A 24,101-nucleotide genomic window follows, 5' to 3' on the forward strand; every position below is an offset into this window, starting at 1 on the left:
CGAGCGATAGTGCAAAAGCAAGATATCGTCACATCCTATCGATCCCAAACTGCCGGCCCGGTCGAACCTTGGGCTCCACCACGCTAGAGCTGGTCTTATAGTGCCTCCATGCATGCATGCTGCGAGACCACCACTTGCTGTACGGCTGTCCGCTGGATCCTCGCCAACCAACCATGGCTTCCAAAGCCACCGTAGCCAGAAGCATGTCTGAGGCAATGTGGTTAGTGGGGGGGAAAACTCGACGTCTCAGCGCAAAACACAGAACACCCGCGCACAGCCTACCATCGCAGGAAAAAGCAATGTGTCGACAGCCACCTGTTTTGTTTTTGCTTTTCCTGCTCGCCACGGCACTTTTTGTCAACTGACGAGTACGCAACGATCGTACACGTGTACCCCGCCTCGATGACCGATGTATTTTGGGCCAAAGCGGACCCCGAGGGCTTTCGGGTAGCCGTGGGCACGGCGCTCCTTCGTCCTTTGGGAAGAGTCTTGCTCGGTCGCCAACGCGTACGCCCTGCCCTCGGAGATCGAACCGAGTTGTCTCGCAAGAGATGCTGGAGACAAGAACCGCTCTCTGTTCATCTGTCTTCGGCCTCTCCGATTCCAGGATCACGTTGTCCTTGGCACAGTACATGATGATGTCTAGACGCCACAGGTCTGTTGTCCGCTGGCCGAGGAACTCAAGCAAATGTGTCTAGCGACTGTGTCCTGAACCCAGAGGTTGTGTATGCAGAATTGTCGTTCGCAGACCAGTAGTTCGTCATGACGGGCTGTTGGCAACGCCTCATCGAAATGTATGCACAGGTCGACCTCTCTGGCCACTTCCGTCGTTCCGCCTGCACAGTGGTCAGTGTGTGAAGAAGAGACGCTCTACCAATCCCTTGGAACCGTTGACAAATCGATGTTGGTCTGACAGGGAACAGCACCCTTCTTGGCTCCATCCTTTGCTCCCGTCACATACCCGAGAACTCGCTGTTGCGAAAGCCTCCCAACTTTCCTGACAACGTCCAACAGCTGGTGTGGGGAGCGGGGGGTTATAGCGGCTACAGAGTTCTGCCGCAACGCGAAAATGGGAATGCTTTCAATACTTCGTTTGGGCAACAATCCCCCCACTGACTCAACCTTCGAGACTACTGCTGGCTGCAACAAGGGCGACGGTGGCGGCGACGAGGACATTGATACCCTCATGACAGGCGGCAATGGAAATTGCACAGTGACCATTCAAAGTGTCCATTTTCAGGTTTTGATCATCTCAACCTGTCACTCCGTCGCAACCCCTGGGCTGTGGAGAAAAGAGCTTCAGGCTTGAATCCAACCTCATTCGCAGCACCGTCGATGTTCCCCTGGGCAGACCTTCAGGTCATCATTCGCCGTTCCCACAGGGGTGGTAGACGTCCCAATGCCGTCACGACGAATAATGGTCCTTTCACACTTCAAGTCATTCACTCAGCACCTCCTGGGTAACCAGGGGAACCCCAGGTGAGCCCCATAAGACCGTTAACATTGCACTGGAACCTGGGCGGACCTCTCCACTTATAACCGTACCTTGCCTGTCGCCACGGATACAGCCCGGTCTGACAGCTCATGTCAACCCACGATTGGAGCCACATCCCCTCTTCCGTCACCTCGCGCTCCAGGGGGTCACGCGGGCCACTTCTTGACGGGTTGTGGTGATGGAGCTCGCACAGGACGCATCAATGCCCCTTTGCTTGCCCGGCTGCCCACTATGGAGTTGACAGAACAGTTATCGCTCGACGTTTGCTTGGCAGAGCATTGCCTGGGGCAGATAGAGGGTTGGCCGCTAGCTTGATGTCTGTGTCGCCGAATGTGTGCTCAACATGGGAGCTTCGCGGCGTGCTAAGTTACAGATTGACTTCACTTTGCCAAATCGACTCGAAGCGTCAGATTTAGCCCCTTTTTTGACTTTCAACCCTAATTCAACATCAGCATTCGCGGGCCGTTCCTCGAACATTGCGCACGCTAAACTCCGGCTCGCGTTCGAGATTCTAGAGTCTTCCGACACATGTGCATCTTTATGGACTTTGTGGCATGTGCTGGTTGCCTCGCGACCGTCGATAGCCTGTATCGCTCATTTACCATTAGACTGGTACCCAGGCCTGCAAGCCCACCTATGCCCTCTCTGGTACACTGGCTCCACGGAGCCAACCAGAGCGCCTGTCGTGGCTCGCAGACCAGGAGAAACGGGACAAGAGCCAGGCACTCTTCCCTATATCCTGGACACTCTTCACCCCAGTACTCTGTATTCTCCTGTCATTTCCGTCCTAATCAAAATGTCTCTGGTGGGCTTCGCGAACGATGGTCTGGCAAGGATGAGTGGCCGTACTGAACAGGAGGTACGGAAAGCCGTCCATCTCAATGGAACATAGCCAATCTCGGGGTTTGTCTCTTTTGAAAGGTCGCGCCTGCATCGGCGATTGATTCCGGAGCTCTCTTCCAATCTTCGACGGGGCATTATCGCCGCGGAGAACGACCTGATGCTACTTTGGACAGATACGCGCAAAACAGCAGTGGTATTACAGGATGTTGTTAGGACCGCCACAGATTCAAGTCGAGAAAGGAAAACGGCCAGATTTGGACGTTATCGTTGCAGGTTGCCGGTCCAATCAACGTGGATCTCCCATGGTATCATCACCGTCACTGTCACCGTTGCACGGCGCTGACACCTTGCAGCCGTCGTCGTAATATTTGTTGCTCTCCATGGAATGCATCGGATGCGCATGAAAAGATCCCGAACAATGTCATTTTGTCCTTGTCATGGCGGGGCTTGATCATGCTCGATGGACGACGGTTCCCAAGCTCCCTCGAGCAATCGATGCCAGCGGCGCTCGCTTCAAGTGTTCTCGCTTGCCGGTTTCTTAACACCCCAGCGTCACCGCCATCGTTAGGGTACCACTGAAGACGAGAGTCCGGTGGCCCTTGGTTCCACAAGGTGGCTTAAGCCAGAATCATTGGCCCCGACATGGAAGATATCTTCTCGGCCAGCGTTGCCATACAAAAACACGAAACGATGACCGCAAGGGTGTATTCGTGGTACAACCCGGATCACGAATCCCTTGCCTGTAAGCATGTCTCCATACCAGCACCCTCCATCTTACAAAGGTACACACAGAGGTAAATGCTCTCCTGGGCTACACGGCATCGGCGGTGCCACAGCAGCTCAGGCGGCCGGCGCGCCAACTCTTATTTGACAGCCAGGGAACAGCTTTGGCGTTTCCGGGGCTTCACCGCGCACCCATGACCATACAAGAGAATGCCCGCATCATACAAGGCAAAGTTTTGGTTCCTTTGCCAATCGATGATGGGTGATTCGCCGCTTTGCTTTCGGCTTCTCGCTGTCCGCTCACCCCTGGTCCGAGACCACTCGGCAAAGGCTTTATCTAAGCAAGATATTCCTGACGTCGCCGATGAATGGACATTTACGACGTTCAGCGACCGCGTCTTAAGCTTGTTCCTCGTCTTTTGAGCTAAAAAATCTTCCGAGGTATCACGAAAGGGTAGCTAGTCTCTAAGTTCTGGCTCATTGTACAATCGGGCTTGGTCACCCAGCGCGCTCTGGATACTCTGTCATATATGACCGCACATGCTTCGTCTCCACCCAGGCTACGAAAGGGGCCTTCGAAGAAAGTCTTTCAATAAGGGGCGGATATCTAAAAGGGGTAAAAAACCGTTTGTATGAGAATACATTCAGGTACCAGGTCAACCTTTCTCGGACCCTCATTCCCAACCATATTCTGCCAGCCAGGTGAGTTCCATCGAACCCCATACGGACGACCATTGAGCCTCCATTCCTCTTTGGACCGTTCAGCAATTTTATGAGATACGCTGGATGTGGCATTCAATACAGCCACCAGTATGTTGGTTGTTGCGACCTACCAAGTTCAAGGTTGTGGCACCGAGGAGGCATTACCTCACGGGTCTGGTACTCTAGTTCTTAGATTGCAGGCCGACGGCGGCCACCCGAACAGAAAGTCATGGCGGGTACATGGAGACTGGCCTATTACACTCAGAAAACCGAGCACTCGTGCTTACGACTTGTCATTGAATTGGTGTTTCCGCCTCCATCGGTTCATCTACCCACACAGTCCCATCTACCAAGATGCTGCCCAACTTCGGGACATGGTAGCCACCCTACTTGCGGCTAGAGCCACATATAACCATCATCTGAAGCCCGGAAAAGAGTGCGTCGTTGGCGGGAGGTTGAATTTGATTCTGATTCCGTCCCAAGGGTGGCATCGCAGCTCCAGCAGCTGACTCGATGTGATGTTTTGTATGTCAAAGTCGCTGCTTGGGCGCTGTGGTACTCCGGTGTCAAGTGCAATGCGTATATTATACCTAGGAGCCCGTTTTAGGCGTTTTCAGATGCCAGATGTACCGATGACTCCATGTCTGAGAGTCCCCATGCTGTTAGATCTTTGAGTGTGCGTCGGCACTGCTCCGGAGGTGCGAAGTAGAAGGCAAAGGGGGCGTTCCAGCGGGAATTGAGGGTCGGATGGGCGAAAGGAGATTTCCTGGGGAGTCCGGCTGATATCTGACATGTCTGATCCTGCGTACTTACCATATCAGTGAGCCTCCGCTGTTGTGTTCTTTGGAATGGTTATTCCTCGGCGCGGTCGGCGACACGACGATATCCTTATCGGGTCGTCGTCGATGGTGTTCTTCCCCGCCGTGAGTCAACCGCTCGCATTTCGAACTGCGAAACCACATCACGGCTTGCTCACCATTGCCATTCTGCCTACTCCAGACCAAGAAGCTACCCTTGATGCAAAGGTCCCGATGCCGTGGTCCTCGAGCCCCGGCTGTGCCTTTCCTCACGACGAAAACCCCCTTGGCTGGGCTGCCACGACTCAACCTTCGAGCCTCCTCCAACGACTCAACGAACGCGATAAGTACGGGTCCATGTTTTCCAATCACCGCCACATCTTTCCGCGAGCGCATTTCGAAATACCTTCGCCGCCTAAACGAACTCGATCATACACCAACCGGGGTGAAATATGGGTAGAGGTTGTGCAAACCAAGGGGATCAGAACCTTGTAGAAGTGCCAGATGGCCTTTTCGAAGACTCTGTTAACCTCAGAGACCGTGCCGCAGTGGACCATACTTTGTACGCCGGCGGCTTGCTCCACGCCATTCGTGGTATGTCGACAGGATACTGCGATTTCTGGGGTTAGGCGTCCATCCGAATGCTCCCATCGATCTGGGAACCTGCAGGCCTCGAAGGGCCAGAGGAACCTCGCGAGCGACCGCTGGCATGGAAAGGCCTTTTTTTGAGCAACGGGAATGGTTTTCTTTCCCAACGAGAGGGTATCGGACTGTACTCGCTAACCATTTTGCATCGCGAGTGCGCTAGACGACGACGTTGGTGTCCGTAGTGATCTTGCCTCCCGCTGTCCAAGGTCTCGCTCGAGTGGCAATGGATACTGACGCTGGCTGTTTCCCGTCGTAGACAAGCTTTGCTTTCGAGTTCCGTTTTGATCGGAGGGACATACTAGAAACACAACTGGGTTAGGTGGTCTGCCAAACGATTGTGCAACAAATGGGCGCCGCTAGGCTTGGTCTTGATGGGCATGAGCCGCCTCCATCGGTACATATCGTCCGCCACCGCCTTGTTTTTCGAGGGCGCAATAGTTTCATCCGAGTACTTGGGGCCTTCCTGTGCTCGCTCGGGTATCTACAGAATACGACGGGCCCCGGAGCTAGCAGTGTAACATGACGAACGGGTTGCCGCTCTGGACATTAGATAGGAGATGATGGGATAGTGGCAGGGGCTCTTTGTTAACACACCCGCCCAGAGAACCTTAATAGTCTGAAGCAATATGATGATGCTCCGCCATTCTGGACAGTTTGTAAACAGCCAGTCGCGTCTCGGCCTCTTGTCTATGGTTCCCGGCCAATTCGCTTCTGGGTCTTCGTAGACGGGTAGGTTACCTATTTCCCCTTTCATCCACCAATGCGGATTCGGCCATGTTAAGAACATGGACTCGGCACCGTGGACCAACGCGAGGTGCAGATCAACCGCGGACCGTTGAATGATCACGAGCTATTCTCAGTCGTCCACCCTCATGTGTTCTGCATCGAAGCCGCTTGCGCTGCCAAAAAGACGTCTCCACTCATGCGGTGAGTGACTGACATTGCCTTGCAAGCTACCAAAAGAGAAACCATCCAGAGACCCGCTCAGATTAGGATCTCGGCCAGGGACACGGAGAGACCACAATCCGTGCTGTAAGCCAACCTAATGGGCAAACCCTCTCACGACTGAGTCTCGCACAGAATGAGGCTGAGGGAGAGACCCGGGGAAGGTAACACATCCACCTCAAGGAGCTCGATCGCGTTACGATACCAAAAGCCTTGCCAGTTCCCGCACGTGGAGACATTATACCTGCATGCAACACACTACTATCAACGGAGCACCTCGGAACTCTCTCTTGCGGTGGTCTTGGGCTTTCTATTTTCCTCGTCAATGCCCAGCCGTGGTATATGGTGGAAGTGATGGAACGGTGACATCTTTCCTGGTTATCGATAGCTGTTTCGGACGATGTCCATCTACTCCGAAACCACTCTAAGCCAGTAGAAACCCCGAGTTTGAGTACCCGTGCTGCTAGCCTCTATCATTGTAAGAAACAAGTTTTTTTGCTTCAGTATCTCGTCCGGGTAATGGGTACTCCAGGTCTGCTGAGGGTTGAAATTAAGAGCAAAACCCAAAAAACTTGGCGTGCTTTTTGGATTTCCAACATCGAGCATGTGACTCGGTCTTTCCTACCGCAAGGAGATGTGGCACAACGAGTATGTATAATTCCCGTGTTGAAATTCATAGAGGGAGAAGCCCTGGACGGAGGCAGTATAAGATCCGGCTTTGAAGGTTTGCGAGTTCGCATAGATAGTCTCTGTTTCTGTCCCATACCGGCCGGAGCACGTCATGGGCGGTCCTTCTCTTTCGACAAATTTCAGCACCTGGAACCCCCTCAGGGCACTTCCAAAGTCCAGCCTGCGACGCGGGAGGAAGAACCCAAACCGCTTCATATGATGGGACATTCTCCCATGTACCTTCCAGCGTACCGAGGATTCACTGCCTCGGGCCGGGATTCTTTCTGTTCGTAGCACCACTCGAGTGGGTACATGACTACAACATCAACGTCCATGTCAAGCCGACGTGGACTTGTATCGTTTACCTGCACGCGCCAGAAGAAGCCGGTGCAAATATCTCGCGAGGTCGATGCAGACACCTACCTACCTGGTGTGTTCCCTCAACAACCCCATCAGAAGCCGCATTCTGAATTTCGTGGGGTATCACAACCCTCGCCTCCCTTACACAGTCACGAAAAGGGGAGACAAAAAGGGAGAGGGGGAAAAAGGCTGTCAGACGCACTATCCCTCTGGTTCCACGAACCCGATCATGCCCTCCTCACGTCACCCCGAAGGCACCCACCCAGACCCCTAAACCGCCGGTAAGCCATCAACAGCCGCGTCTGCCCACGTTCCACGTCGCACAAGACCATCCCCTCCCCCTCTTCCCTCATGGCCATCCCGCCACCGAGAAAGGGAAGCAAGAATGAAGGCACTAAAACAAGGTGACGAAAAAATGGTGTGCCCCAAGCCCCCCCCCCCCCCCCCCCCCGACGACCACACAGTCAGCACCAGCACATTTTCGAAAGCCCGCACCCATTTCATCCCCAACCAACTCATCCCGTTAGAGATGAGGGGAAGAAATGAGGGCGGGTAATGGGATTGGGTAGAGATGGGCGAAAGGGGGGGGGAGGAAGGGAAGCCGACGCGGTGACAAGGTGACGTTGGCAAGTATGTTGCACACCCACCACCAGCCAGCATTGGTTCGACGACGGACGGCCGTTGGACAGCATCCAAATATTCAGCAAACCACCCGCGACGTCAATACCAAGCGTGCAATTTCCTCTTCGATAATGGGCGGAAGTACAGGGGAAGTAGATTCTCAATCGCGTCAAGGTCCTTGCGGGTCATTCTACAATGATGCTAGTGTATGCCTTTCCTCTTGTACAAACCTACCCTAATCCCTCCCGCCCACACATACACACACACAGCCTTCCCCTCCGTTGGGATATTCTCCCCGCAGACTACCAATTTTTTTTTCAATTCAAGGAGAGAGAAAACACCGCATAGTTACACAAGAACAAGCGCTCTCTTTAGCTTTCTCTCTTTGCCTCGGCCACCACCTCGACAAATGCCGCTGCGGCATTTCTCATCACTGTCTTCTGAGGACCCACAGGCCTCGCCGTCTGACCAACTGCCTTCTCCGTTCACCCTCCTATGACGATGACTCTGAGGTATCCAGACCGGCCTGTTTGACCAAGCCGTAGAACACGCCCTGCTTCTTGATGAGTTCCTGGGGCTTGTCAAACTCCACCACCTCGCCCTTATCCAGCACGACGACGCGGTCGCTATCGAGGATGGTGTTGATGCGGTGCGCAACGGTGATGATGGTGCGGTTCGCGAACAACGGTGACCGCAGCGTCGTCTGCAGCATGGCGTCCGTCTCAACGTCGACGGCCGCCGTCGCCTCATCCAGCACGAGGATATTGGACGGCGTCAGCATTGCCCGAGCAAGCGACACGAGCTGCCGCTGACCCTGTGAGAGGTTGGAGCCTGCGGTGCGAACAAGAGTCAGTCAGCAATTGGAACATGCGGCTTACCAATGGTCGCAGTCGCCATTTTCTGTGGTGCCAAGCGAGTGAAGATGAGAATCATGGCGGGGGAGGGGCACATAATGGAATAAGCTAGCACGAGACATCCACTGCATGCGTGGGAGATCATGCAGGGGACTCTTAATGCGGACATGGATGCATGTAAAAGATGACGGTGACTACCCCCAAGTCATCCAAGTCCGATGCAACAACACAAAGTTTCGACATAGCACTCGGGGCACACGATTGCAAACAGTCGTGGACGATGAGGCAGGGTGGCCGAGAGGGGGCAAAGCCGACAAAAAGCGAAGAGAAACAAACGTGCGATAACTCACCTCCTTCATTGATCGTTGCGTCTAGGCCGCCTTCCATGCCCGATACGTGGTCCTTCAACCGGGCGTGTTCTGTGATGGCACCGTGCATTAGCTCCAATATCCGTTGATGGAAGGCGGGAATTGAAAACACCCTCTCATCGAGGGGGTGGGCGGGGAGGTAGCAAAATGGTTGTGTTGGTGAGGGAGGGAGGGGGGGTGGGTGACCGCTCGTCTTGCGTTACTTACCCAACACGCTCCAAAGCTCCGTGTCATCATGCACGTTGGCCGGGTCTAAGTTGTCTCGGACGGTGCCCTCAAACAGGGCGGCGTCCTGGGGAATGATGGCCAGTCTCCTGCGCAGGTCCAGCAGTCCGATGGAGGACGTGTTGATCTGATCGATGCTGATGTGACCGGCGGTCGGCTCGATGATGCGGAAAAGCGCCAATGTCAATGACGACTTGCCCGCTCCCGTGCGGCCGACGACGCCAATCTTCTCGTGTGACTTGATGTCCAAGTTAATGTTCTTTAGCACGTTGTCTAGACCCTCGCGGTACCGGGTGCTGTAGTTCTTGAACTCGAGAGAGCCCTTGGACGGCCAGGCGACAGGCGGCCTGTTGCTCTTGACGATCTCGGGGGCTTCGCTCGGCAGACGGGCATATTCGAGAACACGCTCCACAGACACGATGTTTGTCTCCACTTCGACCGTCTGGCGCACAATCCAGTTGAGCGACGTCGTGATCTGCAAGGCATAGGACATGGCGAGACCGACGGAGCCTTCCTTCAATGGTATGTCGAATGCAACAGTGATCACGGCAAACCCAGCAGCGGCGAGGATGACCAGAGCACCGATGAACTCGAGGCGCACGGCCAGCCAACGGTTCGCACTGATGGACGGGAAGTACGCCTTGAGATTGGCATCAACACGCCATTCGTTCTCAAGTTCGAATCTTTGCTGTTGACGGTAGGCGCGAATCGTCGAAATACCCCCGAGGGACTCCTGGAAATGGGCGTAGATGGGACTCTTGGTAACACTGTCGAGTCTTTTGAGCTCGCGAGAAGTGCGTAGGTAGTATCGCTGAATCCAGTAGTAGATCAACGTGATCGGGATGATAAGCGCAGTGAACGGGGGCGTCGCGATCGAAATGACTGCCAGGGTGAAGCAAGAGCGAGCAGCATTGACGAACAGCATGTTGAAAGTCCTGGCGAGGACCTCGTCGACTCTGTAGATGTCACTCGAGAACCGGTTCAGGATGCGGCCAGTCGGCGTGGTGTCGAAGAAGGACATGGGAGACCTGAAGATGGCGTTGGCCATCCTCTCATGCAGCTTCCTCGATGCCTCGATGGAGCAGAAGATCCACAGGATGAGCGTTTGGAGGACCGTAAGAAGCGAGGAGCCCATTCCGACAGCGAAGTAGATGCCGAGGTAGTAGCCGACGTGCAAGTTGCTACCTGCGTTCCGGTTTTGATCGGACCATACATTGAGCCATGCAGAAGCACCAATGTTTGCCGTCTGAGAGGCCAGCAGGGCGACCAGGTAGACCCCGACGGCGACAATGTTGCTGTTTTTGGCGTACTCGAAGTAAACGTTCCACTTGACCTTGCCCTGCTCGACGTGCTCCTTGGTCTGCTTGGACTTGCTACCAGCAACTTCTTCGTCGGTAAGCTTGCCACGGGGTCCCCTGAAGCTGGCGGTGCTAGCGCGGCGCAGGGTTGCCATGCTAGAAGATCGTCCCTTCCTGTTCTTCACGGAGGCGCCGGTCTTGATGGGTTCCATCTCTGGGAGCTGCTCTTGGGCTTCTTCCATCTCATTCTTCTCTTGGCTGCTGCCCTCGGCTTCGATGATGGTTGATGTCTCGCTGCTAGAACCGCTTGAGCCGGCAGAAGAGGGACCTGACTCTTGCCCGGCAGTCTTGATGAGGTCGTTGACCATGCCCTTCATAGCCACAAGCTGCTTGTAAGTTCCGCGCTCGACAATCTCGCCATCCCTGATCATTGTGATGTAACTGGCCTCGGTGAGCACGGCGATGGCGTTGGTGGCAAGAATTCGCGTCTTGGTGTTCAGCAAACCTCTGGGGCCCAGGACATTCTCGATAATGTGTCTTCCAACGTGAGAGTCCACCGCCGAAAGAACGTCGTCCAGGAGGTAGATGTCCGCTCTAGCGTAGACGGCACGGGCCAAAGCCACACGCGCCTTCTGGCCACCACTCAACGATATGCCTCGTTCGCCTACAACTGTCTCATCACCATCGGGGAGTTGTACAAAGTCATCGACGAGAGCGCAAGCCTTGACGGTCTTTTCGTAGAAATCGGGATCGTAGCGGTAACCGAAAACGATGTTCTCTTTGACCGTAGCGTTCAAGATCCAAGAGCCCTGGGCGACGTAGGCGGTAGTTCCGTGAACGTCGACCTGGCCCTTGACTTTCCAGAGATCGCCCAAGATGCACTGCAAGAAAGAAGACTTGCCAGCGCCGACTCGTCCAACAATGCAAGAGAGTTCGCCCTTGTAGGCTGTGAAATCGATGTCCTTGAGAGCCTCCCTGTCTTCGTGGCGGTTCCAAGAGAAAGACCCATCTCGGATGACGACAGTTTCCTCTCCCATCTCCTCCGGCGCCGGCTTGACCGTGATCGCATCAGATTGGATCTCTTCAGCGGTCAGGAAAGAAGTCAAGCGACCAACGGCGACACTGGCCTCAACGATGGAGGTGATGACCATGGGAAGAACAGCCAGGGGAAACGTGAGGAGGTTGAAGAGGGCTGAGTAAACGGTGTGGTTAGCAACTGAGCACCGAGGTTCGAGTACCGTCACAACTTACTGAGCGCGGGAAAGACGATGTCTGCGGTCAAAGGCTTGTCCTGCGTCATGACGAACACGGCAAAGGTCGAGCAGGAAACGAAAAATGGAGCCGTGCTCCACGTGAAGTTGGCGAAGGCCTGAGTGGCTCCAATCTTGCGCAGGTTCTTGAGTTCGAGGTCATTGCGGACGAAGTTTAGCTTGTTCATGAAAGCGGCACCCCAGGCGTATAGCTTGATGCTCTTCATGTTATTGATGATCTCGTTGATCAAGCGGCTTCTCTTGTCCTTGTTCTTCATCTGTTCCTTTTGCAAGTTTCTCATGATCCTGGCAATAAAGCCATGCGCGGGCATCATGATGATCATTACGCCAATGCCAGCAAGCATGGACCAGCCGACCAGCTGATAGAGAGACACCATGCAGATTATGATCTGGAAAGGGGCAGACCAGACTTGCTGGGCAAACTGGGTCAGATCCTGCAGACGTTGTGCGTCAACAGCCATGTAGTTCACAATATCGCCAGTCGTCTTGGAGGCGCGACCCTCGTTAGACAGCTTCATGGACTTTTTGTAGATGGCAGATGCCAGGCCACCCTTGATACGCATGCCGGTAACGAACGCAAGCTGGAAATATTGATGCTGCCAAGAGGTTAATGAAGCTGGAACCATTTCTAGGGGGTTAGACTCACAATCATGGAGGTCTGCAGCACGGCGATCGCGAACATAGCCAAGGCAACGGCAGCACCCTGAATGGTGGGTTGGTTCTTCTCATCAGGCTCGTTCCGAGAGCGCACGAAGGCGATGAGGTACCGGAGAAGCTGCGGCTGTACATACTGCGTGACGTCGTTGACGACCTTAAAGAGCGCGGCTACCGCGTACGGACCGCCGTAAGCACGGAACATGGCCAGCCACAAAGAAGGGTTCTTATGATGCTTCAGCTCGTACTCCCACGCCCGGTTAAACGCCTCTCCAGTGTTTTTGGTCTGATCCTTCTGGGCAAGCCCCCACAGGTCATCTTCGGTAAGATACTGCTTGTAGCCATAGCGCATCAGGGGAGTCATCCACGAGAAGGTCAACAAGGAGAACACGGTAGCGTATTCGATCGGACATTCTTCCTCATCGATCAAAGTCTCGTATGCGCTGACCTTCCTCGGCCACAGCCACTCGATCAAGAACTCGATGATAGACAGCCCGAAGCCCACGGTGTAAGTAATGAAGTATGCCGGGCTCGAGTCATACAGCTGCTGCGAGATCAAGGAGCGGAGCTTGACGGCGTACGCAATCAGAAGAAAGAGCCAGTAGAATAATACAACGCCGTTCGGATTGCGCAGGCGGGCGTGCTCGAGCCATTGGATGGCAAAGATGACGCCTAGGGAGACGATCGTAGCAACAGTCGTCCAAAATCTGAAGTCGCCAAACCAGATGCCGGGGTAGTTGTTTATTTGGATTCCGAGCTGCACTGCGACGTCGGCGATGATCAATCCGAGAAGGGTCTGGAGAGGCGAATTGTCAGAAAAGAGGTACGGGAAAAGATACGGCGGGCGCGGGGCAGGTTACTCACTTGTTTAGCCCAAAAATGCCAGTCTTTGGGAGCGTCAGTCGGCCTCTTGCGCTGAAGAAGCCAGGCTATCGCAAGAGATCCAAAGACGACACCAAATACTGCCACAGAAGCTATCCATACATCGATAAAGCAGGGCGTGAAGTCGTATCTGAAGGGGCTCATGGGACCCCAGCCCTCCTCGTTACCGCATAACGGCTGCTTGAAATCAGCGGTCGCGGACAGGTAACTGCTGCCGAGCTGTCCAAAGCGGTGGAATCCGGTAAAGGACCCCGTGTGCAGGACGCGTTGCGACGAATAGTCGGAATAATCCATGACGATTTGCTCTCAGCGATTCCCCAAGCCCGCCTATCAACGCATGCTAGACAGCAGAACGACTGTAACTTTCCGCCGGGGGTTTGTATTTGGGGGGTTTATCGTTTCGGGCGGTTGTCGCAGGGTCTCTCGTCCTCGCTCTCTCTCGTCGCTATTCGGTCTATTATAACGGTGGAATAGTGTATGTAATATGTATATACCGGAAAGAAGAGAACGCCGACACGGGGGCGACTCTGTCGTGATGGGAAAAGTTTTGAGAGGGACGACCTAGTCGGAGTAGAGTGCATGCGACGTTCCGCAACGAAAGGTGTGGTGGAGGTGTCTGGCCCCAGATCGGAGTGCTGCGACGTGACGCTGCTGCACGGTTTGTCAGCGACTCAGCGTCGTTTGGACGCTGCGGGAAACGACGTTCGGGTTCGCCCCGGAAGATGACCATTGGACTATGAACCACACAGGCAGGCCGCTGCCCAATCATAAGGCTCATCGTGGGAGTTTAGCTCTCAGAAAAGCGGAGAGCTATGACGACCTGCATCGAGGCCCTGTCCCGCATTCGGCTTTTTGACGATACATGTCCGGTACCTCCGATGCGTGCACAATTGAGAGCGCTCGCTGAGCTAAGGACATGTTCCTTGTCTGTAAGAAGCCGCGACCGTACTCTGTACTGTCTGCGTCTTGCGACTGCGTCCGGCTCAAGTCTCCAGCGTAGTCTCGTCATCCGCGTATTATCGTGGACCTGATGTCGCTGAGTGACACAACTCTCCGAAATACGATCAAGAGTCATCCAAGAATTGATATCTAGGAAATCGACGTACCTATCCACACCGATTTAGGCACTTAGGTATGGGACGTAGCTTGAGCACAAGAAGCACCGGGGTCCGATATCTTAGTTCTAACGGCTTATCAAAACATACGCCTCGCCTGTGTCTTAGGTGTCTTGGGCCTCAACCTAGACTGCAGTGGTACGTCTCTGGGTGCAACATTGCTTTTTGTGAGTTATTCTGATCCAGGTATTCAATTTTTGGCGAACCCCTCATATCACCGAACGTCTCTTCCTCCACGTGTCGTGTAACGAATTACTCGAACGCGATCGATCATCCACCGGTAGCACACTCCGTAACTCGGTGCAACACCCAGAGACATCAAGTCATCATGGTCTTCGAGAGCGGCGATTGTTAACGCACGTTCCCGTCCGACTGGCGCGCAAGAGACCAACACTGTAATGGCACTGGTCACTACCCACCGACCCATAAATGCGATCATTGCGACTGCTTTTTGGGCAACAATCAGGTAGGCGTTGCCTCCCGCTCTGCTCCTTTACACGTCTCCTTGCCTCCCCGTAAAAAGCGTCTGCATTCTCATGACCATCGCGGATCAAATATGAGCCCATTCTGCAGACTCCACTGAACCACCGCAACCGGCGTCGTGCACCATCTCGAGAGAGGCGTCTGTCCCAACGCCTCGCTGGACCGCGACTCGTTTTACCTTGGCTTGCGTCGCCGTGGCCCCGACAGCGTTATCTCCAAGAAGCTTCTTGAGTTACACGGCTCTACTCAACACTCTGCCTCCTAGCAGGCTTGCAACATCGCCTGCTTGTCCATCAGTGCTCCATGTGTGGCGAAACGTACGGGAGGCTCGATTTCCTAGACCATCACTTTGCGTCCCCGGTACATCAGCAAGCTTACTACCACTGTCTCTGGAGGGCATGCAGTTGCGGGTTCACCATTTTGGCAGCCGCGATAAACCATCTCGAGACTAAGACCTGTGACTTTATGATGTTTGACGCAGTCCAGAACAGTGTCGGTCGGATGTTTGACCCGCGGGGTATGGCTTCCTTTTGAGAGCCAGCCAGTCGACACCGAATGGTATAACACGGCTGTTCGAGCTCCTGGTCAGTCATGACTGTCTTGCACTGCTGCCTCAGCCATCCGAGCCTGGTACGGATGTTTTATTCAGCGAGTTGGTCTATCATGCTTGAACGATTGTAGTGTATTTTACAAAGCCTTGTTCAGCCCCAGGAATTCAACTCGAGCAAGCGTCTTTACCCGTATAAAATAGCAATTCAATTACGAACCAAACAGACCGACAGCTCCTCGTGTACTTTGTTCAGGTTTGATACTCTCCTGCTCGAGCCTCGTGAAAGATATCGACGTGAGAAGGCTGCCTTTGAATGACCATGAGTCTCAGACGCCTTTCGCTTGTCTCCCACGCTAGCCACTTAGCCTGATTGCTATCTTTCTTGCCATGCGAGAGCTGTAGGCGCTAAAACCACCTTGAGGAGCATGGTGTTCTCCATATCGAGAACAGATAACCACGTCTTCCCCTCGTAGGAAGATGTTTCCGAGTGTTGATCGATGATGTAGCTTTTGCCACTGACAAAAGGTCCATGCCTAAGCTTTTCCTCCAGCACGGTACTCCTTGGAGGCAAGCATCCAGCGAAGAACACTTCACCTGTGTTTTTTTCTCATCAAGACGATGCCATCATAATCCTCTTCGCCATGAGATGGCCATCTCCACGGCTTTTAAGCCTGTAGCCAATACGGGGCCCAGATGCTTGCAAAAGGGAGTAGAGTACGGGCGTTATCGTCTGGCTTCATTACCATGGTCTCCTCCCCAATCAGTGAGTGTCAACAGTTAAAGGTTATCAGGCCTCTGATCAGTTCAAAGTCACTCCTAGGACCGAGTGTAGCTCCTCTATCAGATGTATGGATGGTATATTAAACCTCATAGGATTGTCTATCAAGAAGATCACTCAGAGACCAAAAGATCGAATTACTGACTATCAGACCGTGTTAACAACTATGATGCGGACGAAAATAGTCCTAGCCATACATTCTACTCCCTTAACTTTCAATCGCATCGTCGCCTTAGGACTTGGCATTGTGGGGACACTGGTATTGGCGTCGAGAGGGTTCTGATGGCTGCTGCTCTATCTCTGTGAAGCAAAGAACCCGAGCTGATCCTTCCTGTCAAAAGCCAAACTTCAAGTGTTGGGATACTAGCAAAGCCTCTGTGGGACGCGTAACATCACACGCTAGCAGTTGGTGACTATAGAGCTCACAAGTGGCCTGTGACTATAAAACAGGGTGAGTGTTGGAGCCCAAGCATGTCACCCGATCAGAGAATATAGCCATCGGAATGCAACAGTGTCAGTCAATAGCCAAATACATAAGCTTAGTGCAATTTTCGCATGTGAATACTCACTGAAGGCGCAGCGGAGTCTTAACGTCCAAGATCGAGCCTCACCGAGGGCGGGGCCGAGGGTGGGTGGAAAAAAGAGTAGGCGAAGAAACGAAATCAAGTCTGACAACAGATGGATGGGCCATCCTTTTGGACGATGAAAATTTGTAACGCAGTTGTCGTTATGTTAATGTATACCGACGCTTCTCCTCACAGCGCAGCCTTAGGATTTCGTAGCAGGGATACACGAGAGAGTCAACGGAGACATCATGGAACTCCTGTCAGAGTGAGATACCACTCTACCAGTAACCACTGGTCTGTTCACGGCACAGTTATTCTTGACAGTTTCAAAAAGAGAATCAAAATGCCACCTTATCCTCAATCCATACACATGCCCAGAAGCGTGTTTCTCTGCGGGGGGTTTGAAGAGATGCTAAAGAAATGACCAAATTAGCATTGGGTTGAGGCCTACTGGTTTTCAAGTCCCCCCTGCGTCTGCTTAAAATCAAGTGAAACATGGTTTAGATGGATCGAGTTTGCTTTCGGGTTCTCAAGGAAGCGATATTCCCCGCTGCCTAACAATCGCATCGAGTGCCCGCCGTGTTTGCCGAGTTTAGTACTACAACTAACTGAACGGCGTCGAAACATGCCAATACAACCAATATGCAGATGAGGCCATATTTGAAAACGAGTCTGGCTATCACTCAACCCTACAGGACGTTAAAGACGAACCCGCCATCACCAGACTCGGACGTGGCCTGCCATTCAACGTCTATGTCCGGAGGGGCACGCGGGGATCCTGCATCTTATCAGAGCAACGCGCCTCAGCAAGGGTCGCGCATGGCATGCATTCTGGCTTATCGGACAACGTTGCAGTCTGCTGAGCCTCAAGAAAAAAAAAAGGGAGACCAAATGAATACCGGTCTGCCTCACTCGTCCGGAGAAATGAGAGTTACATCGGACGTTGGCCGGTGGGCTCAACCTTATCTCACAGCATGTGGTGGGAAGGATCTTAGGTACCAACCTAGGTAGGTAGGTACGGGGGAGGAGAGTTGCCAAGACTCCGCAAACAGGAAACCTTCAACGCCGCAAAAGATAAGATAAGCCAGAAACGACGTCAAACCAGGACGACCCCTCCAGCGAGCATCTCTCTCCCGAACTTTAATCAACTTCACCTCGCGACTTGGTGTTTTGACGACGACGACTTTACCTAGCCATCGTGCTGATGGAAAACTTGCGATGACGAGCCCGCCAGCATCGCCGCGAAGGCGGCACATCCTGTCATCAGTCAACCCCGAAGAGCGTCGTGAGCCGGCGCCGCGACTCACCAAGCACAGCTCGCCCGCTCCCGGCGCAACCGAACCAAAAGGAGAAGAAACATCAACAGCAGGCGATGGCGAAAACCTACAGCCTAAGCCATCTCGTATCCGGCTGAAGTCGAAACACTCGAGGTCGAGCCGGTCGCATCGTGACCGCGACCGCGACCGCGACGATGTCGAGGGTCGTTCCTCCCATCACCGTCACCACCACCGTCGGCGACATCGAAGGCGATCGCGATCCCCAACCCCGCCCGACCCCTACGAACAAAAGCCCCTCGACCCGGATGCCGCGTTTCGCGAATCCCTCTTCGACGCGATGGCCGACGATGAAGGCGCGGCGTATTGGCAAGGCGTCTACGGACAGCCGATACACGTTTACTCTAACGAGCGGCCCGGCCCGGAGGGCGAGCTGGAGCGTATGACGGATGAAGAGTATGCCCAGCACGTCCGGCAGAAGATGTGGGAGAAGACGCACCAGGGTCTGATTGAGGAGAGGGCCCGGCGGGAGGAGGCACGGAAACGCAAGAGTGAGGAAGAGAAGCGGAATAGAAAACTGCAGGAAGACATGGAGCGAAGCCTCCGCCGCGGAGAGGAGCGCCGCAGGAAGAGAATGTGGACGCGGCTCTGGGAGGAATATGCGCAGGCCTGGTCTGACTGGGCCAACGACGTGGACAGGATACCGTGGCCCGTGGAGAGCGGGCTGCGCAGGGACATTGATGAGAAGGAGGTCAGGCGGTTCATCGTCAATGGGCTGGCGGTGGAGGAGGTTGGCGAGAAGGAGTTCGCCGCGAAGCTACGCGAGGAACGTGTGCGGTGGCACCCGGACAAGATGCAGCAGAAGCTCGGCGGGCACGTGGATGACGGCGTCATGAAGGACATCACGGCAGTTTTCCAAATTATTGATAAGTTATGGGCAGATACCCGGTCGAAGGCGTAGCAGGAGGGTTCGGTCCCGACGTTCCTTCGACCAACCAGTTTTTCACGGCGCAATCAAAATGGGAGGTTTGTTTTTATTTTTATTTAACAATCAGGCGCAGGCTTTCTGGTCGCCTCGGCAAACCCGGGGCATTCGTGACCAAAACGCAGTCGTATTCTCCGCGTTGCTTTTTGTACTATGAAACACTGTGTGAAGCAGTCGAAGGTGAAAACTGGGAGGAGACTGGTCTGGCCAAGGGGGCTGGAGCTCACCTGTCGCATGACGGGCTAGGGCGCCTGCGCTAGGAGAAATGCATTGGGCCGGGATATGGAGTTTGTCTGGCACGGAATACAGGCGTGATCTGCCGTATTGCAGAGACTATTGGAAAAAGTGTCCCCTGGTTACACACCCATGTATGTATCAGTCATGATGCCACCATTCTCGCCCGAAAGGGCGATACTAGCACATTTACCCGGTGCCAAGATGCTGGGGGTGTTGCCAACACGCGTGGAACGGCAGACAGCATTTCCCTTGACGAATCCTGATCCGACAGGTTACACACATCACACTCCACTCGAGGGGTAGCCAAGCAGCTTCACAGAAAACATTTCTTTTCGGTAATGTACGGATTTGATGTTTGATTTGTACTGGTATTACATCGTGATATCTCTCTGATAATCCTAAAAAAAATTCCCAAACAATGCTGTATAATATCCGTTACCACGCACCGGCGGAAGGTGTTCGATCGTCACCGCTTTAACGCAAAAAATGTCGATTTAATGATTCATGGCTTGCGATTGGAATTACAAGTTTCGTTTAGAAGTTGGCAACGACGGCAGCACCACCGAAGAGAGCGCCGAGAGCGACGGCAGCGGTCTGGTGGGCACCAGCGCCAGGGGAGGCAGTGCCGGAGGCAGTGCCACTGGCGGTCGCGTCGGAGGCTTGCGAGGCAGCGCGGCTGGAAGCAGATGCGATAGCGGAGGAGGCGGCGGCAGATTCCTCGGAGTTGGTGGCGGAGGACAGGGCCTGGCTCAGGGAGCTCTGCTCGGCAGCGGCGGAGGAGGTAATGGAGCCGAGGCGGGACGAGGCCTCGCCGGCGATGGAGGAGGCGGCGCCGGAGGCACTGCTCAGGATCCCGGAGGCGCCAGACTCGAGGGCGCTGGAAGCAGAGCCGATGATGGAGCTGAGCTCAGAAGCGCCGGGGATGGCGGGGGTGGTGGGGGTAGGGACGACAGGAGTGGTCTCCTGGGCCTTTGAGGGTGTGAGTATTTGGATTATAGGAGCAGTTGATCAGTAGGGTATAACTTACAGCAACCAGGGAGACGAGGGCAAAGAGGGTGGCAGCGGTGAAACGCATTTTTTGACTGATTTAGTTTGGGTTGGGTAGTTTAAAATGGAGGTTATTTGGTATAACGGAGGATTGGTTCGACGGATAGGTGGATATTGAGTACGGTTGAGATGATTGATAAAGTGGAAAGAGAAAGAGCAACGTCGAGGGAGCTGGTAGAAACAGTCTTATATATCCGGTTATATGCACCGTTCCGCGAAGCCAAGACAAGTCCCGTCCTGTGTCTCCCGTCTCGATTCGTTCCTCCACGCCCCCCTCTCCCTTCCCCCTGGCGCCGAGAAAAGCGAGGAACCACTTTGACGTCCTCCACAATACTGGGCAACGGTACCAGGGCGGCAACTTGGCGTGGCAGCGATGAGGTGAGCGGTACGGATTCTGTCCAAATGATGGGATTCATCCTTCTCACCTCCACACGCCCCACCCCCCTTATGCCTCGGAGGCGAACACACGACAGCCTGGGGGGCTTGGGCCTGAGACCAGGTTGCGTTGCTAGTCTAGCGGACCGCGGGTGGCACCCCGAGACTGGATGGCACGGCGCGGACTGGGAGGCCTGGGTGACCCATGTTCGTTGTGGATGGTAGGACGGAAAGCACGAGAGAGAGAGAGCAGAAAGAGGAACAAACCGAAAGACAAGAGAGAGACCCGCATCCTCACGTCATCCCCACGATAACTTGTTTTCAAGCTGAGAGGATGGGCTGGGATATTCTGAAGCTCGCAGCTCAAAGCCAGCCCCTGTTTCTGTATGAGACTGGCAGAAGAGGAGATATTGCAGCTGGTCAGGATTACGATCCGTCGGTACTCTGAGGCCTTACCTGCGCGGGTAGGCAAAGCAGCAGCCCGCAAGGCTCTTGTCGTGCATGGCTCCAAGAAGAGAGGCGAGAGAGGCAGGTTTCAAATGGCCTAGCGGGGAGTGGTACATAGCCCACAGTACGTAGTCAGACCACAAGAATCGTACACTACACGTACCTCTCCAATGGAAGACATCGCATAGTTGCTTCGTCGAAGAAACCGACGCCGAGCGCGATGAAGCCCCCAATCGGTTGATGATGGCAAATGCGTTCGTTTACCTTCCGTCACCCCAACGAAAAGAAACGCTAGACTGTCTAGCTCAAGCAGGTCTGATTCAGCCCCGTTTGAGGGACCTACACTACCTACTAGGAGGCTAGCTAAACGGTACGTGAGACACCGCACAGCGGTGGCGTTGGTGCCGCGCTGCGTGGCCAACGGTCATTCCAGAGAGGGGGTCAACAAATAAAGAGAAGCTTAGAAGGCTCGATACCTGAGTCAGCCATGTCCCAAGATAGCAGCAGGCAGAACGAAGCATCCCGCAAGCCACGCGGGTTACTTGGCATTGAGACGCCATCCTCACCATCCACAGTGTCCGCGCAAAGGTACGTCCGGTGAGTGACCCAATGGCCGGAGTATGCTATCCGGCCAAAGCGCGAGCTGAGGAGTCAACCGATGAAAAAGGGAAGAGGCAATGTCCATTCAGCGTTGGTCATTGGTTGCAAGGAGAGGCGAGCCTCGGTATTTCCCCCCGGGATGCTCGCCCAACAAACAAACAAACAAAATAAACAAGCGGCATATTACAGAGTACCAATAACAACAAGCCCGGCATCTTATTCTGAAGAGCGAGAGCGGCAAGACGCTGACGAAAAGGAGAGAGACACACACGAGACGGGGGGCCAATGACACCATGGCCAAGGGTCAGGGCGGCGGCGGAGGCGAGGAGATCGACAGGAGGTGGAGATTTCGGGAGGCGTTGATTCGTCGGAGTTTACCCACGGAGCAGCAATTGCCAATGGCCAATTGAACAAGTCACATAGGCTACGTACCGTTTAGTCCGAAGGAAAAACGGAATCGCACACACGCCAAAACCGGGAGAACGGCAGTAAAACCATGGAGAAGGCAATGAAGAGGGGACGAGGGAGAACAACAACAGTTGAACCGTATGCAGAGGAGCGAGGTTGCACAAGTTGGCACGGCAATCGGGCTCTCACGAGTGGGTTTCGAGTCGACAGCGTTTCAAGGGAAGTCTTTGCCAGAGCCCGGTGTCGGTCTAAAAGGAAGCAGTGGGCTTCTCGGCCACGTTCGCCCCGAGTGTCGGATCCCCCGGATCGACAGAATCCATCATCCGTCGTCCATCAATCGGAAGGGCATTTTCCTCAAGTCTGTTCAGCTATGTATCCGGCTGTGCGCGGCTGAGAATCCGCCCTACCCTGGGGTTGTCAATCAACCATCCAGCACCCAGCGTCCTTCGGCCTCCATCCCGTCTGCCGGTTCAAACTCAATAAACCCAAAATGGCATCTCGAGTCTTTCTTTCTGTTGACAGTCAATCACTGTGCGGCCCCGGCCTGATAGACGAGCAAACTTTACACCAACGATCTGCAAGGTTCTGGTGTGCCTGTAAGTCGGATGCACTGACGGCCGGCAGGTCAAAGCGACCGCACCAGACATCCCTCGCCCCTGGGGCATTGCGCCTTCCATGATCCAAGGTAGTCTGCAACGCGGCATCGGGCAAAGAGACCCCAATTTACCATCGTCTTGGTGTTTTGTCAGAGCACATCAGAAATAAAGAGAACAGGCACAGGCATCCGTCAACAAGTCAACAACCCCAGGGGCCCGAGCAACGTCGATTATGCCATGACGTAACCAGAGACAGGGATGGGGGGCGTCTGCCCCTGTCAGTCTCCAGCATCCAGGGAGCCACGGCCCTTCAGCCGTCATCGTCCGCCGTCGATTCAAGCGAAATCCGCTGACCCCGGGATGATGCAAACAAGACCGCCGTGGGAGACAAGAGCCTCGTCCTGCCGTTCCGGGCACACGTCCACGCGGCGAACAACCATAATCCCACTTGCTACTCTTGGCCGGCGAAGGCCAGATGCAGGCTATCCGCCGGAAGCTGGGAACAAGAAGGGGAGGGAAATACGAAAAGTGATTGTTGGGGGGGGGGAGGTCGGCCGCTGGCCCGCCCCGGTAGTTTAGCTCCTTCGATTGGCTGGATTGGAAGCAATATTACGGGAGTCTGGAATGTCTTGGTCCACCATCACAAGGAGCGAGTGACGGTTTTCGGTCCTTGGCTGCGTTCTTCGTCTTGCGTGGGGACTGGCTGCCCAGACTGCCCCAGCTGCCAATGCCGCCAATGCCGCCAATGCCGCCAATGCTGCGCTCTCCTCTCTCTCTCTCTCTCTCTCGGACCATTGACTGAATCGACCGAACGGTCCTGACGGTGTCGGTCCTGGATCAGGTCAAATCAGACCCCCCGGGGGCGGATGGGCGGAGCGGACAGTGGCGTTTTTTGGTCGTCGTCGCTTTGCATCTTTCGCCGTCTGACGGATCCTTGGGGACATCGTGCGACGGCACACGCATACCACTTGAGACAAGGCCCCGGAGTTAAGCATCTTGGCCTCCTCTCATTTCGGCCCACCATGGAGTCTTAGTCAGCCCTGGGAGAGTTGGGAAATGCACGCGACAAAAGGAGTAGGTTTGAAGCAACACCGTTCGTTTCGGGCTGCGGCGCCGGCGTCCCTGCCCATCCATCCCCAAATCATCAAAAGTCCTTGCTTGCCCCTACGTGCCTCGAGATTTTAAGGTGAGGTCTATGCAGTACACAGAGTAGATGGAGCAAACCCAGTTCAATAGACGAGGGCCAGGGGGGTTCGGCTTGGCTTGGCGGGCTGGCTGGTGACTG

The 24,101-nt window shown here is 54.4% G+C and overlaps 5 protein-coding genes across 5 annotated transcripts; 2 read left to right on the plus strand and 3 right to left on the minus strand.

The window, feature by feature from the left end:
- Window positions 1–7,774: 7,774 nt before the first annotated feature.
- On the minus strand, window positions 7,775–13,974 carry CDEST_01056 (Putative AAA+ ATPase domain, ABC transporter type 1, transmembrane domain-containing protein). Its single transcript, XM_062917215.1, has 6 exons — window positions 13,338–13,974; window positions 12,466–13,269; window positions 11,800–12,415; window positions 9,233–11,740; window positions 9,008–9,076; window positions 7,775–8,634 (listed from the first exon to the last, which is right to left on the minus strand). The coding sequence occupies exons 1-6, from the start codon at window positions 13,647–13,649 to the stop codon at window positions 8,297–8,299; spliced, it is 4,647 nt and encodes a 1,548-aa protein (XP_062773266.1). The 5' UTR covers window positions 13,650–13,974; the 3' UTR covers window positions 7,775–8,296.
- Window positions 13,975–15,256: 1,282 nt separating this feature from the next.
- Window positions 15,257–15,487, plus strand: CDEST_01057 (uncharacterized protein; the record flags this gene model as incomplete). The annotated part of the gene is made up of 1 exon (XM_062917216.1): window positions 15,257–15,487. The coding sequence occupies one exon, from the start codon at window positions 15,257–15,259 to the stop codon at window positions 15,485–15,487; it is 231 nt and encodes a 76-aa protein (XP_062773267.1).
- A 2,486-nt stretch (window positions 15,488–17,973) lies between these two features.
- On the plus strand, window positions 17,974–19,233 carry CDEST_01058 (Putative NF-kappa-B inhibitor-like protein). The gene has a single exon (XM_062917217.1). It carries the CDS (start codon window positions 18,066–18,068, stop codon window positions 19,080–19,082), a length of 1,017 nt encoding a protein of 338 aa, XP_062773268.1. The 5' UTR covers window positions 17,974–18,065; the 3' UTR covers window positions 19,083–19,233.
- Window positions 19,234–19,588: 355 nt separating this feature from the next.
- On the minus strand, window positions 19,589–20,600 carry CDEST_01059 (uncharacterized protein). The gene is made up of 2 exons (XM_062917218.1): window positions 20,371–20,600; window positions 19,589–20,312 (listed from the first exon to the last, which is right to left on the minus strand). The coding sequence occupies exons 1-2, from the start codon at window positions 20,416–20,418 to the stop codon at window positions 19,878–19,880; spliced, it is 483 nt and encodes a 160-aa protein (XP_062773269.1). The 5' UTR covers window positions 20,419–20,600; the 3' UTR covers window positions 19,589–19,877.
- A 2,096-nt stretch (window positions 20,601–22,696) lies between these two features.
- CDEST_01060 (uncharacterized protein) lies at window positions 22,697–22,950 on the minus strand (the record flags this gene model as incomplete). Its single annotated transcript, XM_062917219.1, has 2 exons — window positions 22,697–22,814; window positions 22,856–22,950. The coding sequence occupies 2 exons, from the start codon at window positions 22,948–22,950 to the stop codon at window positions 22,697–22,699; spliced, it is 213 nt and encodes a 70-aa protein (XP_062773270.1).
- Window positions 22,951–24,101: the final 1,151 nt, after the last annotated feature.

The sequence above is a fragment of the Colletotrichum destructivum genome, chromosome 1 (assembly GCF_034447905.1).
Source record: "Colletotrichum destructivum chromosome 1, complete sequence".
In the NCBI taxonomy this organism is placed as follows: domain Eukaryota; kingdom Fungi; phylum Ascomycota; class Sordariomycetes; order Glomerellales; family Glomerellaceae; genus Colletotrichum; species Colletotrichum destructivum.

Excerpts from the sequence above, each read along its gene's own strand:
- CDEST_01059 (XM_062917218.1), bottom strand. The coding sequence starts at position 20,418 with ATGCGTTTCACCGCTGCCACCCTCTTTGCCCTCGTCTCCCTGGTTGCT. Across the intron at positions 20,313-20,370 it reads CCCTCGTCTCCCTGGTTGCT|GCCCAGGAGACCACTCCTGT; the intron begins GTAAGTTATACC and ends ACACCCTCAAAG.
- CDEST_01056 (XM_062917215.1), bottom strand. The coding sequence starts at position 13,649 with ATGGATTATTCCGACTATTCGTCGCAACGCGTCCTGCACACGGGGTCC. Across the intron at positions 12,416-12,465 it reads TGCTGCAGACCTCCATGATT|CATCAATATTTCCAGCTTGC; the intron begins GTGAGTCTAACC and ends ACCTCTTGGCAG. Across the intron at positions 8,635-9,007 it reads CGCAACGATCAATGAAGGAG|GCTCCAACCTCTCACAGGGT; the intron begins GTGAGTTATCGC and ends TTCGCACCGCAG.
- CDEST_01058 (XM_062917217.1), top strand. The coding sequence starts at position 18,066 with ATGACGAGCCCGCCAGCATCGCCGCGAAGGCGGCACATCCTGTCATCA.